The sequence below is a fragment of the Phalangium opilio genome, unplaced genomic scaffold (assembly GCF_054372755.1).
Source record: "Phalangium opilio isolate 3A_F unplaced genomic scaffold, DU_Popi_V2 ptg000022l_1, whole genome shotgun sequence".
In the NCBI taxonomy this organism is placed as follows: Eukaryota; Metazoa; Arthropoda; class Arachnida; order Opiliones; family Phalangiidae; genus Phalangium; species Phalangium opilio.
In genome coordinates, this window is record NW_028324154.1 from 2633276 (window position 1) to 2651395 (window position 18120).

The 18120-nt window shown below is 41.2% G+C and overlaps 1 protein-coding gene and 5 non-coding genes across 6 annotated transcripts; all 6 read right to left on the bottom strand.

Annotated features, from left to right (window-relative positions):
• Positions 1 to 7212: 7212 nt before the first annotated feature.
• On the bottom strand, positions 7213 to 8001 carry LOC149695119 (uncharacterized). The gene has a single exon (XM_089867477.1). The coding sequence runs from the start codon at positions 7960 to 7962 to the stop codon at positions 7213 to 7215; it is 750 nt and encodes a 249-aa protein (XP_089723603.1). The 5' UTR covers positions 7963 to 8001.
• A 903-nt stretch (positions 8002 to 8904) lies between these two features.
• Positions 8905 to 9026, bottom strand: TRNAF-AAA (transfer RNA phenylalanine (anticodon AAA)). Its single transcript has 2 exons — positions 8989 to 9026; positions 8905 to 8959 (listed from the first exon to the last, which is right to left on the bottom strand). It is a non-coding gene; the product is annotated as a tRNA-Phe (tRNA).
• A 1193-nt stretch (positions 9027 to 10219) lies between these two features.
• TRNAL-CAA (transfer RNA leucine (anticodon CAA)) lies at positions 10220 to 10341 on the bottom strand. The gene is made up of 2 exons: positions 10304 to 10341; positions 10220 to 10265 (listed from the first exon to the last, which is right to left on the bottom strand). It is a non-coding gene; the product is annotated as a tRNA-Leu (tRNA).
• Positions 10342 to 10595: 254 nt separating this feature from the next.
• On the bottom strand, positions 10596 to 10717 carry TRNAL-CAA (transfer RNA leucine (anticodon CAA)). The gene is made up of 2 exons: positions 10680 to 10717; positions 10596 to 10641 (listed from the first exon to the last, which is right to left on the bottom strand). It is a non-coding gene; the product is annotated as a tRNA-Leu (tRNA).
• Positions 10718 to 11535: 818 nt separating this feature from the next.
• On the bottom strand, positions 11536 to 11657 carry TRNAL-CAA (transfer RNA leucine (anticodon CAA)). The gene is made up of 2 exons: positions 11620 to 11657; positions 11536 to 11581 (listed from the first exon to the last, which is right to left on the bottom strand). It is a non-coding gene; the product is annotated as a tRNA-Leu (tRNA).
• Positions 11658 to 14336: 2679 nt separating this feature from the next.
• On the bottom strand, positions 14337 to 14458 carry TRNAL-CAA (transfer RNA leucine (anticodon CAA)). The gene is made up of 2 exons: positions 14421 to 14458; positions 14337 to 14382 (listed from the first exon to the last, which is right to left on the bottom strand). It is a non-coding gene; the product is annotated as a tRNA-Leu (tRNA).
• Positions 14459 to 18120: the final 3662 nt, after the last annotated feature.

An 18120-nucleotide genomic window follows, 5' to 3' on the forward strand; every position in this document is an offset into this window, starting at 1 on the left:
TAGTCAAGATGTTACACAAACTTTTGAAGATGAATCGAAAACTAATCGAATTCAAACTGAAACTACTCGAAGTATTACGCAAACTAGTCAAGATAAGTCCAAAACCACTCTACTTCAGAGTGCAGCCAATCGAGTCAAGCTAAGAGGAAAACAACCGTAGAGGAAACGAAAACTAAACAAAAGAGAACGAAAACAAAACTAGAACATAAAGATAGCCAGCTGACCGAAAAAGCTAAAGAAAATGAGTCAGTAAACATGGGTGGAGCAACAACATGTGACGAATTTGGAAATAGGAAACGTTCATCCCAAAGACTATCTACGGGGCCAAAATATTTAAATGATTATAGAATTTTAATAAAAATGATCTAGATTGCTTTCAACTTCTTTGTTTTAATAAAATATTTAAAACTTCACAGATTGTTTTCAAAACTTTGTTTGACATACAATGGAGTATTTCGGTATCCTTTTCCAGAGTTGTGGTTTCGATGAACGTCTTTCTTAATCAAGAGAGCTTTGCGGGAATAGGCAAAATTTAACCTTGTGATTTTTCCCTTGGCATTTAATTTATATTGGGAAAAGAGAGTCCCTACGGCACTGCCATTTAAGCGTTTTAGCATGAGATAATAGGTTGGATATTCATTGATGAAATAATTGGCAAGCCCTTTAAACCAAAAGACCATTACACGTAAAAGATCCCAAGTCTATAGAATAAAATAATTATAACTGTACTTCAAATTTATATTAAGCATTTTGTTTAATATACACCTGCCAAGAAATAAATTCCTTTCCTAGATACTTAGGTTATATTTGGGATCTGCACCTGTATAAAGAGAGAAAAAGTTATTATAAATTTTCAGTTAAGGGCAGATGGTACAATAATCATTTTACTACCCTTGACTTAAAATCCGGGTATTGGCAAGTAGAAATGCACCCTAAGAGTAGACCTAAAACTGCTTTCGTGACTCATATGGGAAAATACGAGTTTAACGTACTCCCATTTGGGCTTTGTAACGCCCCAAGCTCTTTCCAACGTTTAATCGACGAGATTTTTAGAGACGCCGATTACTTTCAGTTAATTGACTATTTAGACGATTTAATCTCTCTTAGTGAGGATTGGGATCAGCACTTAACGTGTTTGGAATACGTCCTAAATAGATTAAAGGAAGCGGGTCTCACCCTTCAGTTAAAGAAATGTCGGTTTGCTCAAAAAGAAGCAGTTATTTTCGGTCACATAGTTAACGAGAAAGGTTTGCATATTGACCCTTCGAAGATAGAAGCCATTAAGAAGTTCCCTCCTCCTAAAAATATTAAGGAAGTGCAAAGATTTTTAGGGATGGCAGGTTGTCATAACCGGTTTATTAATCACTATTCCCAGATAGTAGCTCCGATTAATAAGCTTAAAAGAAAAGGTCAGAAATTTAATTGGGGTACTGAACAGCAGATGGCATTCGATAAAATTAAGGAAGAAATATGTAAGGCTCCGCCTTTGGCTTCCTTTATTAGGGATTCCCCGTGCTTCCTGACTACAGATGCTAGTGACGCAGGGTTAGGTGCCCTTCTATCCCAAACTCAGGATGATATTGAAGTCCCTATAGTATAGCTTATGCTGGTACTGGACTTAAGGATGCTGAAACTAGATACTCGACAAGCGAGAAAGAATGTTTAGCTATTTGTTGGGCAGTTAAAAAATTTAGACCCTTTTTAGAAGGTCGTAAGTTCACAGTTCTCACTGGCCATCAAGCTTTGCAATGGCTGTTCAATATTAGGGAACCAAATTCTCGTTTAGTTAAATGGGCCATGTACCTTCAAACGTTTGACTTTAACATTAAACACAAGAAAGTAGTAGAGAATGTGGTAGCTGACGCGTTGTCGAGAGCCCCGATAAATGTCTTAAGCATTAATTTGAGCTCTTCCCCTTCCTCATCTACTAGTCTACTGGATCCAACTAGTAGTAATACAAGTTCGAATTCTACCGATGATAGTTCCTCAACCTCCTCTAGCGACTCTGGTGAAGGTCAAATACGTTCCCCAGGTCCTAGATCGTTATACTCAGTGTTTACATTGGAAGATGTAAGAAAATCCCAAAGGGAAGACCCTTTTGCTTCCCCTATACTAAAGTCCTTACAAGAATCAGACCCAGTTAGGCATAAATTGTTTGAACAGAAAAATAATCTTCTTTATAGAAGACCTTATAGAAATCAACCTGAGAAAATATATTTACCTCCTCGGTTGAGGTTAGAAGCCATGCGATTATTGCATGATCACCCATTATCTGCTCATAGGGGCAAGGATAAAACCCTGAGCAAAGTAATTTATAGATATTGGTCGCCCACTATAGTAAGAGATGTTCAGGATTACGTTAGAGGTTGTACATTATGCCAACAGTTTAAGGCTAGGAATAGAAAGAAGCCAAGGCTAATGCAACCCTCCGAATTGACAAGTCCTTGGGACCAAATTAGCGTCGACATAATGGGGCCTTTCCCTCAAAGTAGACATCATTACAAGTATTTAATAGTCTTCGTCGATTATATGACAAAGTTCGTGGAGTTGATTCCACTAAAAACCATTACTGCTAAGACATGTGTACAGGCGTTCAAGTCTATTATCACTAGGTGGGGAGCTCCTAAAGCTATTCTTAGTGATAGAGGGGTACAATTTACTTCGAAACTTTGACTGCAAACTTGCGGATCTTTAAGAATACCCCCTACACACCTTAGGGAAATCCCACCGAACGAGTTAATCGTGTAATAGGCGAACTTATATCATTTTATGTAGAGAATCACCATGATGGATGGGATGAATCCCTTGACCTTCTTCAATTTGCTATTAATTCTGCACCCCACGAAACCACGGGCAGATCCCCTTTCTTTTTAAATTTAGGACGGGAGCCACGTCTCCCTTGGGATTTGGAAATTGAAGAACCCATTCAGGACCCTGATGACCCCGGTCGTACTAAAGCTTTAAAAATTCTCAAGGAACAAATAGAATTCAGTAACGAATTATCTAAACTAGCTAAGGCGCATCAAAAGAAATACTATGACCTCCGCCATGACCCTCTAGAATTTGAGGTAGGAACTTTAGTATGGATGGAAACCCATCCTTTGTCAAGTACGACAGGCCTAGTTATGAGTAAACTTAGTCCTAAATGGGCAGGTTCCTTCAAAATAGTTGCTAAACATTCCCCCGTTGTCTTTGAGTTGGAAAATGCTATCTCAGGACAGAATGTAGGGAAAGTTAACCTTGAACATTTAAAACTCTATTGGACAAATGTAGCTGTCTTCGACGATGCACCCGCATCACAGTCAGAAGTCGCCGATGATCCTGAGCCAAGCTCTCCTACTGAAGATGGTCATGCACCCCAACCCACGGAGACTTCCTCCTCATCATCCTCTTCTACTTCAACGTCACCTCATCAGGACGATCAGGACTTAGATCAACAGATCCCTCCTGCAATACCAGATGATTCTCATCACCCTACTGACTGACAGTGAACCGGGCATGGCCCTATTTGAAGACCCTCCTCTCCTACTCTGTACTAACCACGATATGAGAGCCTTCCAACTCATTCATCCCACTAATGATAGTCCGCCTTCTGCGGCAGGGGAGGCTTCCCCGTCTGATCATGAAAAATCAGTCGTGGAAACGAAGCTACAAACATCAACTTCTAGTTTCACGGAAGAAATTTTAACGCCTGAGCATGAAAATTCAGTCGAAGAACCTGAGCTACCCAAATCAACTTCTAGTTTTACAGAAGAGATTCCAACGCCTGCGCCAGTGGCGCCGCCAGGGGGTAGGCTGGGTAGGCTACAGCCTACCCGTAAATTTCAGAGGGGCCCCGAAATAAGGTTCCCATAATATTAAAATACCATTATTACAATATTTTGATCTAAGCCTACAAGGCAATTTACTTCACAAGGATGATGAACCTTTTGGCATCTGATTTTTACAATATTCTACAAAATGGGAAATGGGTAAACACTATCGTGTGAAAAGTTTTCGACTAGCCTGAAAAGTTATCTCGCTTTTTGATTTTTAGCCACATCGTCTGATGTACATCTACAATGAGGCTCTTAGTTTGACCTGCCCTGTTGTCATTCTCATAGTAGTAGTGTAAATGTTTGGTTCGTCATTGAAGGGACAGTGAATGAAACAGGATTGTGGTGAGGTGATATTTTTTAATTTTACACGGAATTTTAATTCCGGTAAAATTTAAGGAAGGGCCCAAGCGCCTGTCCCTGCGCCGGACGCGTACACGATACGGAGAAAGCGTACACGATTTGGAGAGAGAGAAGCTCCGAGAGAAACGAATGAAAGCGCGACGTAGAGACTAGAGAGAGAGAGAGAACTGCCTGCCTGTTATATAAGTGAGAGGGGGAAGAAAGAGAAGGGGCGTCTCGCCCGGAGAGGAGAGAGAGGAAAGAAAGGTAGTTTAAATTTCGCGTGCTTTTTGAGTGAAGGAACGAAGATGATAATTTTCGCGCACTTTGAGCGCGTGATACATCAGATAATGCTGGATGGTTAGGTTCGGTTAGTTTCATTTATATTAATTGTAATGTGGCGTTATTAGAAATAAAGGGAAAACCAGGGTTGTTGATTTTTTTGATTTTTTCAAAAAAATCGAAAAATTAGATTTTTTTATTTAAATCGGATTTTTTTGATATTAAATTACCAACATGAAAACTTTTGAGACAAAATTAACCAAAAGCAAAATAATCATGACATTTATAAGCAGCTATTGGATATTGTTACTTTTCAAATGCTTGTACAAAAAGACTAGCTTGATCGCTATTTCATTTCCTAGCTTTTCCAGCAAGACAAACTGGAGTTCTGGGAAAAATTTAAACTGAAATATACCAAAACCATGATTGTTTTTAATTTTAGGTCTTTTCTAGTTAAACTACTTCTTGGAATCTTAGAACACATTTTTTAAAAATAAAAATATATTCTTGATTTTAATCAAATGATTTTTTTTAAAAAATCGCTTGATTTAAATCAAACTGATTTAAATCAAACAGCCCTGGGGAAAACACGATTGTGTTTCAGAAATGTTTTTAGTTGTACGATTTATTTTAATAATACCTTAGGGAGATCAACTATATGGGGGGACACTTGAGCCGTGGAAAATTAGTATTAAGGCCCAGCCCTTGGGCCATCTTGTTTTACATGGAAGGGGATTGTAATAGTAAGTTTAAGCATTTCACTTAATTGTACTAGTGAGCTTAATGATAGTGAATTATGTTTTACGTTTTCTCGATAAATCTAAAGCGAATGAAACGATTATTGGATTGCCTTTATATAATGGAAGCTGTTAAACTCCCTTTAAAATTTCTGTCACCCGTCGCCAATAAGGATTTCACGCATTCAATCCAGAAAGTGAAAATAATTTTAAAAAGTATCTAGTATTTTTATATATTTAATACAGTGTATTAAAATTTTAACATAAGTAAATTTATGAACGTAAGGATTACGGCCCAGGTAATTATTTTTTAGGTCAGGGAAACGAGGGGCTAATCACTTGGATTTTCTGTACTTCAATTAAGGTTTAGGTATGCGTTATTCTGCGGCAACTCACTCAAGTTTTCTGTTTGTGTTGCACTATTACAATTATAAAAGAAGGTAAATTATTGATGTACAGATTACGTTAAATCATTTTAGCACAGTTAAAGATAGACCAATCAGTCTTATTTTCTGTACTTCAATAAAGGGTTTACTTATGCGTTACGATAAACCATTTTTGCAATGTGAAAGAGTGCGCAAATTTCCTATTAGTGTCGCACTATTATAATTATAAGAGAAGAAAATGAATTTAAGTTAGGATTACTAGTAATCATTATATCACACTTAAAGCTAGCACATCGAGGGGCTATTCATTAAAATTTTCAATTCGTTACGATGTGTCTAAAATTATGAGCCCAGCCCTTGGGTCATCTTGTTTGTTTCGCGCTCTTTACCTAACCTTCTTCTCTCCCGTTCCTTCTAGTCCCATAAAACTTCGAGGTCAGACTCCTTTTGGTAAACCGATTTCCCTTTTCCTCGCCCCATCGACAGTGCACAGTGACCTCATAGGGGGCTTAACTGAAAATCCCCCTCTCTCCGACTCCGTGTTTTTATTGTTTTCGCAAACTATAGTTTATATAATAATATGTCTATTGTCTGATAATACTGAACTTAAATATATTAAACTTCTCTTGAAATTTTATAAGGGGCCCCCAAATCTTCCTTAGCCTATCTGTAAAAAAATCCTGGCGGCGCCACTGGCCTGCGCAAACTTATGAAAACTTAGTCGCGGAACCGGTGCTACAACAATCTTCTGGCTTTTCGGAAGAGCGTTTGACACCTGAACAGATTTCTCAGTCGCATTCCCAATCGCTACGTGAGTCCGAAAGTTCATCGGCCACATTATCTGAGTCAATGAGGACCCCAAGATTAAACAGGACTTCCTTACCCGATGCCTATATAGAGCCTTTTCGATTGGGATGGCGTAGAGAAGTGTGTAATAGAGCAACGGTTATGCCGGGAGGAAATGAAGTCGATATCTATTACCGACCTCCCGACACTAAAGGATTAAGATCAATATACGAGGTCCAAGTGTACCTCCAAAATAATAAGATCCCGAACCTAACCAGGGAACATTTCTGTTTTGCCCGAGAGCCAATCTCAGTTTTCCCGTGGGAGTTTATCACCCAAGCCACTAAAAGAACTACTAAATCGTATAATGTTCGGTGGCCGAAGTAGAACTAGAATGCCATCATCAAACGGAAGAGCCAAAGAAAAAAAACAAAAACTTTTTATAAATTTTGTGAGTACAACTAAACCCCTGCAAAAGATTTTTGGGTTCCACGGGGTAACCCTTAACTTGAAATAACATGTTTGAAATTTTTCTATACAAAGTTCCTAAAGAGGGGGGATGTAACATGGCTGCCAGAATTCCTGGAGCTTCCACTCCTTGGTTCTGGCAGGGCATATCTAGCCTCCATGTCACAAGCCACTCCCCCTTCCACAGATGTGATCTAGGATAATTTTAGTATTGTCAATCAGTTCTGTTTATGATTTCTCCGAAGACGGATCGACTTTTGTATACCAGTTCGGTTACGTGTTTATCCCTATATCGGTTAACTTGGATAAAATTGTTATTGAATTTGGATTAAAACTGTAAGTTGTCCTAATTTATTTTATGGCCCTCGGGAAATTATTCCCTTGAATGAAGTTTATTCAACTGAGGGTTACACCTTTGTCTAACATAATTGCATCAATTAATTGTCTGCAACGGGATATGACTCCACTTTCGACTGTGATTTCCTTGTCACTGACTCTTCCACCCCAGGGGTCACTAACTAGCGTAATCATTCCAGAAGGTGAAATTCCAATGAGAAGTTTTATTGTATTTGTTCCTTTATAATGGCTGTAGGTTGCGACCCGGTCATGAAATGTGTTGGGTTTCATCATGGGTATCTCTGAACAGTCCAACACAACGCGAGTGTTTTGAAACTCATTAAAACATCGAGGAAAATTGCTCCTGATATTATTTAAATCCGGCCAGAATATAAATCTTTTTAAAATTTCAGCGAGGGCACAGACAGTTCTTTTGAAGTATGTGGAAACGGACCGATTACTAATGACAAATAAGGAAGCTAAAGCGTCAAACGTCAAATTTAACTTCAGCTTCATTAGCGTTAACAATACCCGATCATTTACTGGCATAAGAAAATTAGAGAGATCACTGTTGTTTTCAAGCCCTAAAACCTCAAGTGAAAGACTTTCAAATAGTTCTTTCCCAATGCCAGTAAGAGACACAAAATCAACATTTTTCATTCCGTTGCTAGAAATTCCAGCTCTTGATGGTCCACTTATTTTTTTTCCTTGATCCAAATAAACTTGATTACCTTTAGAAACTTTTGTTACACTAGATGACACATGAGGCACATTATTTTTTTGAGCTTCAACTGCTACTTCCGCTAGCATAGCTAAGTTAGATAATGTTTCAATATTATCATCCAGATCTTGTTCAATCACGCTTTCAACAACTGATTGACCAGTATTATTTTTCAACGGTGAAGCTGAAGGTACTACTGTTTAATTGCAAAATAATTTTGTATGTTAAGAAAATGTTTATTTAAAATGAAAGTTTGTTCATAACAACTTTTTTTTTCAATATTTCATAGACCGTGCGTCGTCGGAAGTCTGGCATGATGCTCTGCAAAATAAAATATGTTAATAACTTAATATTTAAATGTAGTAAATAAAACTTTAATATTTACTTGTGTAAAAGTTATTTTAGCTCTCTCTTTTATTCTAACTTCAGTTGAAACTTTATTAGCCATACATGGTAAATTTTGAGATGGAATGGCGTTACATTTCAGCCGTCTTCTAACGCTAGTTCCACCTAGAAATGTTGTTCCGATTATTTAATTTCAAAACAAGTAATTAATATCATTTTGAATTCACCAATTCTTTGCAAGAAGTCATCTTCTTTAAAATGGGAGCTACAAATCTGAGCCCACTTGCTAGGCCTTTTCCCCGACTTTATCTTAGTTAACCACAGATAAAGTTTCTTACATCTGGGAAATGAGTGAAATGATAACTCCGACTTTTTTGTTCATAATTATCTTGAGTTTTAGTAATGTTGAGCGCAGTTTTACTACAGAATGGAACGGATCAATTTCTCCCGCCTCTAGTATTCGACGAATACCTTAAAAAGTACTATTCGCACAGCCCTAGTCAGAAGTAGGATTCGAACCCACGCCCTCATACGAGGACCAGAATACACAGATTCACATCGTGGACCAATGAAACTTAGAACCCTTGCGTCTCTCGCCTTAGACCGCTCGGCCATCCTGACGTTGTTTTATGTAATTTGGCCGTTTTAAAATTACATCTCATCCACTTATTTTCATCAAAATTTCGTGTCAGAAGTGGGATTCGAACCCACGCCCTCATACAAGGACCCGAATAAACAGATTCACATCGTGAACGAAGGAAGCTTAGCCCCTTTAGTCTGCCGCCTTAGACCGCTCGGCCATCCTGACGTGGTTTTCTGTAATTTGGACGTTATAAAATTACATCTCATCCAGTCATTTTCATAAAAAGTATCATGTCAGAAGTTTGATTCGAACTCACGCCCTCATACGAGGACCAGAATACACAGATTCACATCGTGAACGAAGGAAGCTAAGCTCGTTCAGTCTGGCGCCTTAGAACGCTCGGACATCCTGACGCGGTTTTGTGTAATTTGGACGTTTTAAAATTACATCTCATCCAGTTATTTTCATAAAAAATATCGTGTCAGAAGTGGGATTCGAACACAAGCCCTCATACGAGGACCAGACTACACAGATTCACATCGTGAACGAAGGAAGCTAAGCCCCTTGAGTCTGGCGCCTTAGACCGCTCGGCCATCCTGACGTGGTTGTCTGTAATTTGGACGTTTTAAAATTACATCTCATCCAGTAATTTTCATAAAAAATATCGTGTTCGAAGTGATATTCGACCCCGCGCCCTCAAAGGAGGACCAGAATACACAAATTCACATCGTGAACGAAGGAAGCAAAGCCCCTTGAGTCTAGCGCCTAAGACCGCTCGGCCATCCTGACGAGGTGTTATGCAATTTGGACGTTTTAAAATTACATCTAATCCAGTTATTTTCATAAAAAATATCGTGTCAGAAGTGGGATTCGAACCCACGCCCTCATACAAGGACCAGAATACACAGATTCACATCGTGAACGAATGAAACTAAGAGCCCTTGCGTCTCTAGCCTTAGACCGCTCGGCCATCCTGACGTGACTTTATGTAATTTGGACGTATAAAATTACATCTCCTCCAGTTATTTTCATAAATCATATCGTGTCAGAAGTGGGATTCGAACCCACGCCCTCATACGAGGACCAGTATACACAGATTCACATCGTGAACGAAGGATGCTAAGCCCGTTCAGTCTGGCGCCTTAGACTGCTCGACCATCCTGACGCGGTTTTGCGTAATTTGGACGTTTAAAATTACATCTCCTCCAGTTATTTTCCTAAAATATATCGTGTCAGAAGTGGGATTCGAACCCACGCCCTCATACGAGGACCAGACTACACAGATTCACATCGTGAACGAAGGAAGCTAAGCCCCTTGAGTCTGTCGCCTTAGACCGCTCGGCCATCCTGACGTGGTTTTGTGTAATTTGGACGTTTTAAAATTACATCTCATCCAGTTATTTTCCTAAAATATATCGTGTCAGAAGTGGGATTCGAACCCACGCCCTCATACGAGGACCAGACTACACAGATTCACATCGTGAACGAAGGAAGCTAAGCCCCTTGAGTCTGGCGCCTTAGACCGCTCGGCCATCCTGACGTGGTTTTGTGTAATTTGGACGTTTTAAAATTCCATCTCATCCAGTTATTTTCCTAAAAAATATCGTGGCAGAAGTGGGATTCGAACCCACGCCCTCATACGAGGACCAGAATACACAGATTCACATCGTGAACGAATGAAACTTAGAACCCTTGCGTCTCTCGCCTTAGACCGCTCGGCCATCCTGACGTGATTTTATGTAATTTGGACGTTTAAAATTACATCTCCTCCAGTTATTTTCATAAAACATATCGTGTCAGAAGTGGGATTCGAACCCACGCCCTCATACGAGGACCAGAATAAACAGATTCACATCGTGAACGAAGGAAGCTAAGCCCCTTGAGTCTGGCGCCTTAGACCGCTCGGCCATCCTGACGTGGTTTTGTGTAATTTGGACGTTTTAAAATTACATCTCATCCATTTATTTTCATACAAAATATCGTGTCAGAAGTGGGATTCGAACCCAAGCCCTCAATTGAGGACCAGAATACACAGTTTCACATCGTGGACCAATGAAACTTAGAACCCTTGCGTCTCTCGCCTTAGACCGCTCGGCCATCCTGACGTTGTTTTATGTAATTTGGACGTTTAAAATTACATCTCCTCCAGTTATTTTCATAAAACATATCGTGTCTGAAGTGGGATTCGAACCCACGCCCTCAAACGAGGACCAGAATACACAGATATACATCGTGAACCAATGAAACTAACAACCCTTGAGTCTGTCGCCTTAGACCGCTCGGCCATCCTGACGTGGTGTTATGCAATTTGGACGTTTTAAAATTACATCTCATCCATTTATTTTCATTAAAAATATCGTGTCAGAAGTGGGATTCGAACCCACGCCCTCATACGAGGAGCGGAATACACAGATTCACATCGCGAACGAAGGAAGCTAAGCCCCTTGAGTCTGGCGCCTTAGACCGCTCGGCCATCCTGACGTGGTTTTAAGCAATTTAGACGTTTAAAATTATATCTCCTCCAGTTATTTTTATGAAACATATCGTGTTCGAAGTGATATTCGATCCCGCGACCTCAAATGAGGACTAGAATTCACTGATTCACATCGTGAACGAAGGAAGTTACACCCCTTGAGTCTGGCGCCTTAGAACGCTCGGCCATCCTGACGTGGTTTTGTGTCATTTGGACGTTTTAAAATTACATCTCATCCAGTTATTTTCATAAAAAGTATCGTGTCAGAAGTGGGATTCGAACCCACGCCCTCATACGAGGACCAGAATACACAGATTCACATCGTGAATAAAGGAAGCTAAGCCCCTTGAGTCTGGCGCCTTAGACCGCTCGGCCATCCTGACGTGGTTTTGTGTAATTTGGATGTTTTAAAATTACATCTCATCCAGTTATTTTCATAAAAAATATCGTGTCAGAAGTAGGATACGAACCCACGCCCTCATACGAGGACCAGAATACACAGATTCACATCGTGAACGAAGGAAGCTAAGCTTGTTCAGTCTGGTGCCTTAGACCTCTTGGCCATCCTGACGCGGTTTTGTGTAATTTGGACGTTTTAAAATTACATCTCATCCAGTTATTTTCATAAAAAATATCGTGTCAGAAGTGGGATTCGAACCCACGCCCTCATACAAGGACCAGAATACACAGATTCACATCGTGAATAAAGGAAGCTAAGCTTCTTGAGTCTGGCGCCTTAGGCCGCTCGGCCATCCTGACATTGTTTTGTGTAGTTTGGACGTTTTAAAATTACATCTCATCCATTTATTTTCATACAAAATATCGTGTCAGAAGTGGATTTCGAACCCGCGCCCTCAAAGGAATACTAGAATACACTGATCCACATCGTGAAGGATGGAGCAAAGCCCCTGGAGTCTAGCGCCTAAGACCGCTCGGCCATCCTGACGTGGTGTTATGCAATTTGGACGTTTTAAATTACATCTCATCCAGTTATTTTCATAAAAAATACGTGTCAGAAGTGGGATTCGAACCCACGCCCTTAAAGGAGGACTAGAATACACTGATTCACATCGTGAACGATGAAGCAAAGCCCCTTGAGTCTAGCGCCTAAGACCGCTCGGCCATCCTGACGTGGTGTTATGGAATTTGGACGTTTAAAATTACATCTCCTCCAGTTATTTTCATAAAACATATCGTGTCTGAAGTGGGATTCGAACCCACGCCCTCAAACGAGGACCAGAATACACAGATATACATCGTAAACCAATGAAACTACCAACCATTGAGTCTGTCGCCTTAGACCGCTCGGCCATCCTGACGTGGTGTTATGCAATTTGGACGTTTTAAAATTACATCTCATCCATTTATTTTCCAAAAAAATATCTAGTCAGAAGTGGGATTCGAACCCACGCCCTCATACGAGGACTAGAATTCACAGATTCACATCGTGAACGAAGGAAGCTAAGCCCCTTGAGTCTGGCGCCTTAGACCGCTCGGCCATCCTGACGTGGTTTTGTGTAATTTGGATGTTTTAAAATTACATCTCATCCAGATATTTTCATAAAAAATATCGTGTCAGAAGTAGGATTCGAACCCACGCCCTCATACGAGGACCAGAATACACAGATTCACATCGTGAACGAAGGAAGCTAAGCTTGTTCAGTCTGGTGCCTTAGACCTCTTGGCCATCCTGACGCGGTTTTGTGTAATTTAGACGTTTTAAAATTACATCTCATCCAGTTATTTTCATAAAAAATATCGTGTCAGAAGTGGGAATCCAACCCACGCCCTCATACGAGGACCAGAATACACAGATTCACATCGTGAACGAATGAAGCTAAGCCCCTTGAGTCTGGCGCCTTAGACCGCTCGACCATCCTGACGCGGTTTTAATTAATTTGGACGTTTTAAAATTACATCTCATCCAGTTATTTTCATAAAAAATATCGTGTTCGAAGTGATATTCGATCCCGCGCCCTCAAAGGACGACTAGAATACACTGATTCACATCGTGAACGATGAAGCAAAGCCCCTTGAGTCTAGCGCCTAAGACCGCTCGGCCATCCTGACGTGGTGTAATGCAATTTGGACGTTTTAAATTACATATCATCCAGTTATTTTCATAAAAAATACGTGTCAGAAGTGGAATTCGAACCCACGCCCTTAAAGGAGGACTAGAATACACTGATTCACATCGTGAACGATGAAGCAAAGCCCCTTGAGTCTAGCGCCTAAGACCGCTCGGCCATCCTGACGTGGTGTTATGCAATTTGGACGTTTAAAATTACATCTCCTCCAGTTATTTTCATAAAAAATACGTGTCAGAAGTGGGATTCGAACCCACGCCCTTAAAGGAGGACTAGAATACACTGACTCACATCGTGAACGATGAAGCAAAGCCCCTTGAGTCGAGCGCCTAAGACCGCTCGGCCATCCTGACGTGGTGTTATGCAATTTGGACGCTTAAAATTACATCTCCTCCAGTTATTTTCATAAAACATATCGTGTCTGAAGTGGGATTCGAACCCACGCCCTCAAACGAGGACCAGATTACACAGATATACATCGTCAACCAATGAAACTAACAACCCTTGAGTCTGTCGCCTTAGACCGCTCGGCCATCCTGACGTGGTGTTATGCAATTTGGACGTTTAAAAATTACATCTCATCCATTTATTTTCCAAAAAAATATCGAGTCAGAAGTGGGATTCGAACCCACGCCCTCATACGAGGACTAGAATTCACATCGTGAACGAAGGAAGCTAAGCCCCTTGAGTCTGGCGCCTTAGACCGCTCGGCCATCCTGACGTGGTTTTGTGTAATTTGGATGTTTTAAAATTACATCTCATCCAGTTATTTTCATAAAAAATATCGTGTCAGATGTGGGATTCCAACCCACGCCCTCATACGAGGACCAGAATACACAGATTCACATCGTGAACGAAGGAAGCTAAGCCCCTTGAGTCTGGCGCCTTAGAACGCTCGGCCATCCTGACGTGGTTTTGTGTCATTTGGACGTTTTAAAATTACATCTCATCCAGTTATTTTCATAAAAAGTATCGTGTCAGAAGTGGGATTCGAACCCACGCCCTCATACGAGGACCAGAATACACAGATTCACATCGTGAATAAAGGAAGCTAAGCCCCTTGAGTCTGGCGCCTTAGACCGCTCGGCCATCCTGACGTGGTTTTGTGTAATTTGGATGTTTTAAAATTACATCTCATCCAGTTATTTTCATAAAAAATATCGTGTCAGAAGTAGGATTCGAACCCACGCCCTCATACGAGGACCAGAATACACAGATTCACATCGTGAACGAAGGAAGCTAAGCTTGTTCAGTCTGGTGCCTTAGACCTCTTGGCCATCCTGACGCGGTTTTGTGTAATTTGGACGTTTTAAAATTACATCTCATCCAGTTATTTTCATAAAAAATATCGTGTCAGAAGTGGGATTCGAACCCACGCCCTCATACAAGGACCAGAATACACAGATTCACATCGTGAATAAAGGAAGCTAAGCTTCTTGAGTCTGGCGCCTTAGGCCGCTCGGCCATCCTGACGTTGTTTTGTGTAGTTTGGACGTTTTAAAATTACATCTCATCCATTTATTTTCATACAAAATATCGTGTCAGAAGTGGATTTCGAACCCGCGCCCTCAAAGGAATACTAGAATACACTGATCCACATCGTGAAGGATGGAGCAAAGCCCCTGGAGTCTAGCGCCTAAGACCGCTCGGCCATCCTGACGTGGTGTTATGCAATTTGGACGTTTTAAATTACATCTCATCCAGTTATTTTCATAAAAAATACGTGTCAGAAGTGGGATTCGAACCCACGCCCTTAAAGGAGGACTAGAATACACTGATTCACATCGTGAACGATGAAGCAAAGCCCCTTGAGTCTAGCGCCTAAGACCGCTCGGCCATCCTGACGTGGTGTTATGGAATTTGGACGTTTAAAATTACATCTCCTCCAGTTATTTTCATAAAACATATCGTGTCTGAAGTGGGATTCGAACCCACGCCCTCAAACGAGGACCAGAATACACAGATATACATCGTAAACCAATGAAACTACCAACCATTGAGTCTGTCGCCTTAGACCGCTCGGCCATCCTGACGTGGTGTTATGCAATTTGGACGTTTTAAAATTACATCTCATCCATTTATTTTCCAAAAAAATATCTAGTCAGAAGTGGGATTCGAACCCACGCCCTCATACGAGGACTAGAATTCACAGATTCACATCGTGAACGAAGGAAGCTAAGCCCCTTGAGTCTGGCGCCTTAGACCGCTCGGCCATCCTGACGTGGTTTTGTGTAATTTGGATGTTTTAAAATTACATCTCATCCAGTTATTTTCATAAAAAATATCGTGTCAGAAGTAGGATTCGAACCCACGCCCTCATACGAGGACCAGAATACACAGATTCACATCGTGAACGAAGGAAGCTAAGCTTGTTCAGTCTGGTGCCTTAGACCTCTTGGCCATCCTGACGCGGTTTTGTGTAATTTAGACGTTTTAAAATTACATCTCATCCAGTTATTTTCATAAAAAATATCGTGTTCGAAGTGATATTCGATCCCGCGCCCTCAAAGGACGACTAGAATACACTGATTCACATCGTGAACGATGAAGCAAAGCCCCTTGAGTCTAGCGCCTAAGACCGCTCGGCCATCCTGACGTGGTGTAATGCAATTTGGACGTTTTAAATTACATATCATCCAGTTATTTTCATAAAAAATACGTGTCAGAAGTGGAATTCGAACCCACGCCCTTAAAGGAGGACTAGAATACACTGATTCACATCGTGAACGATGAAGCAAAGCCCCTTGAGTCTAGCGCCTAAGACCGCTCGGCCATCCTGACGTGGTGTTATGCAATTTGGACGTTTAAAATTACATCTCCTCTAGTTATTTTCATAAAAAATACGTGTCAGAAGTGGGATTCGAACCCACGCCCTTAAAGGAGGACTAGAATACACTGACTCACATCGTGAACGATGAAGCAAAGCCCCTTGAGTCGAGCGCCTAAGACCGCTCGGCCATCCTGACGTGGTGTTATGCAATTTGGACGTTTAAAATTACATCTCCTCCAGTTATTTTCATAAAACATATCGTGTCTGAAGTGGGATTCGAACCCACGCCCTCAAACGAGGACCAGATTACACAGATATACATCGTCAACCAATGAAACTAACAACCCTTGAGTCTGTCGCCTTAGACCGCTCGGCCATCCTGACGTGGTGTTATGCAATTTGGACGTTTAAAAATTACATCTCATCCATTTATTTTCCAAAAAAATATCGAGTCAGAAGTGGGATTCGAACCCACGCCCTCATACGAGGACTAGAATTCACATCGTGAACGAAGGAAGCTAAGCCCCTTGAGTCTGGCGCCTTAGACCGCTCGGCCATCCTGACGTGGTTTTGTGTAATTTGGATGTTTTAAAATTACATCTCATCCAGTTATTTTCATAAAAAATATCGTGTCAGATGTGGGATTCCAACCCACGCCCTCATACGAGGACCAGAATACACAGATTCACATCGTGAACGAAGGAAGCTAAGCCCCTTGAGTCTGGCGCCTTAGACCGCTCGACCATCCTGACGCGGTTTTAATTAATTTGGACGTTTTTAAATTACATCTCATCCAGTTATTTTCATAAAAAATATCGTGTTCGAAGTGATATTCGATCCCGCGCCCTCAAAGGACGACTAGAATACACTGATTCACATCGTGAACGATGAAGCAAAGCCCCCTGAGTCTAGCGCCTAAGACCACTCGGCCATCCTGACGTGGTGTTATGCAATTTGGACGTTTTAAAATTACATCTCATCCAGTTATTTTCGTACAAAATATCGTGTCAGATGTGGGATTCGAACCCACGCCCTCATACGAGGACCAGAATACACAGATTCACATCGTGAACGAAGGAAGCTAAGCCCCTTGAGTCTGGCGCCTTAGACCGCTCGGCCATCCTGACGCGGAATTGCGTAATTTGGACGTTTTAAAATTACATCTCATCCAGTTATTTTCATAAAAAATATCGTGTTCGAAGTGATATTCGATCCCGCGCCCTCAAAGGACGACTAGAATACTCTGATTCACATCGTGAACGATGAAGCAAAGCCCCTTGAGTCTAGCGCCTAAGACCGCTCGGCCATCCTGACGTTGTTTTCTGTAATTTGGACGTTTCAAAATTACATCTCATCCAGTTATTTTCATAAAAACTATCGTGTTCGAAGTGATATTCGATCCCGCGCCCTCCAAGGAGGACTAGATTCACATCGCGAACGATGAAGCAAAGCCCCTTGAGTCTAGCGCCTAAGACCGCTCGGCCATCCTGACGTGGTGTTATGCAATTTGGACATTTTAAAATTACATCTCATCCAGTTATTTTCATAAAACATATCGTGTCAGAAGTGGGATCCGAACCCACGCCCTCATACGAGGACCAGAATACACTGATTCACATCGTGAACGAAGGAAGCTAAGCCCCTTGAGTCTGGCGCCTTAGACCGCTCGGCCATCCTGACGCGGAATTGCGTAATTTGGACGTTTTAAAATTACATCTCATCCAGTTATTTTCATAAAACATATCGTGTTCGAAGTGATATTCGATCCCGCGCCCTCAAAGGAGGACTAGAATTCACAGATTCACATCGTGAACGAAGGAAGTTAAACCCCTTGAGTCTGGCGCCTTAGAACGCTCGGCCATCCAGACGTGGTTTTGTGTCATTTGGACGTTTTAAAATTACATCTCATCCATTTATTTTCCAAAAAATATCGAGTCAGAAGTGGGATTCGAACCCACGCCCTCATACGAGGACTAGAATTCACAGATT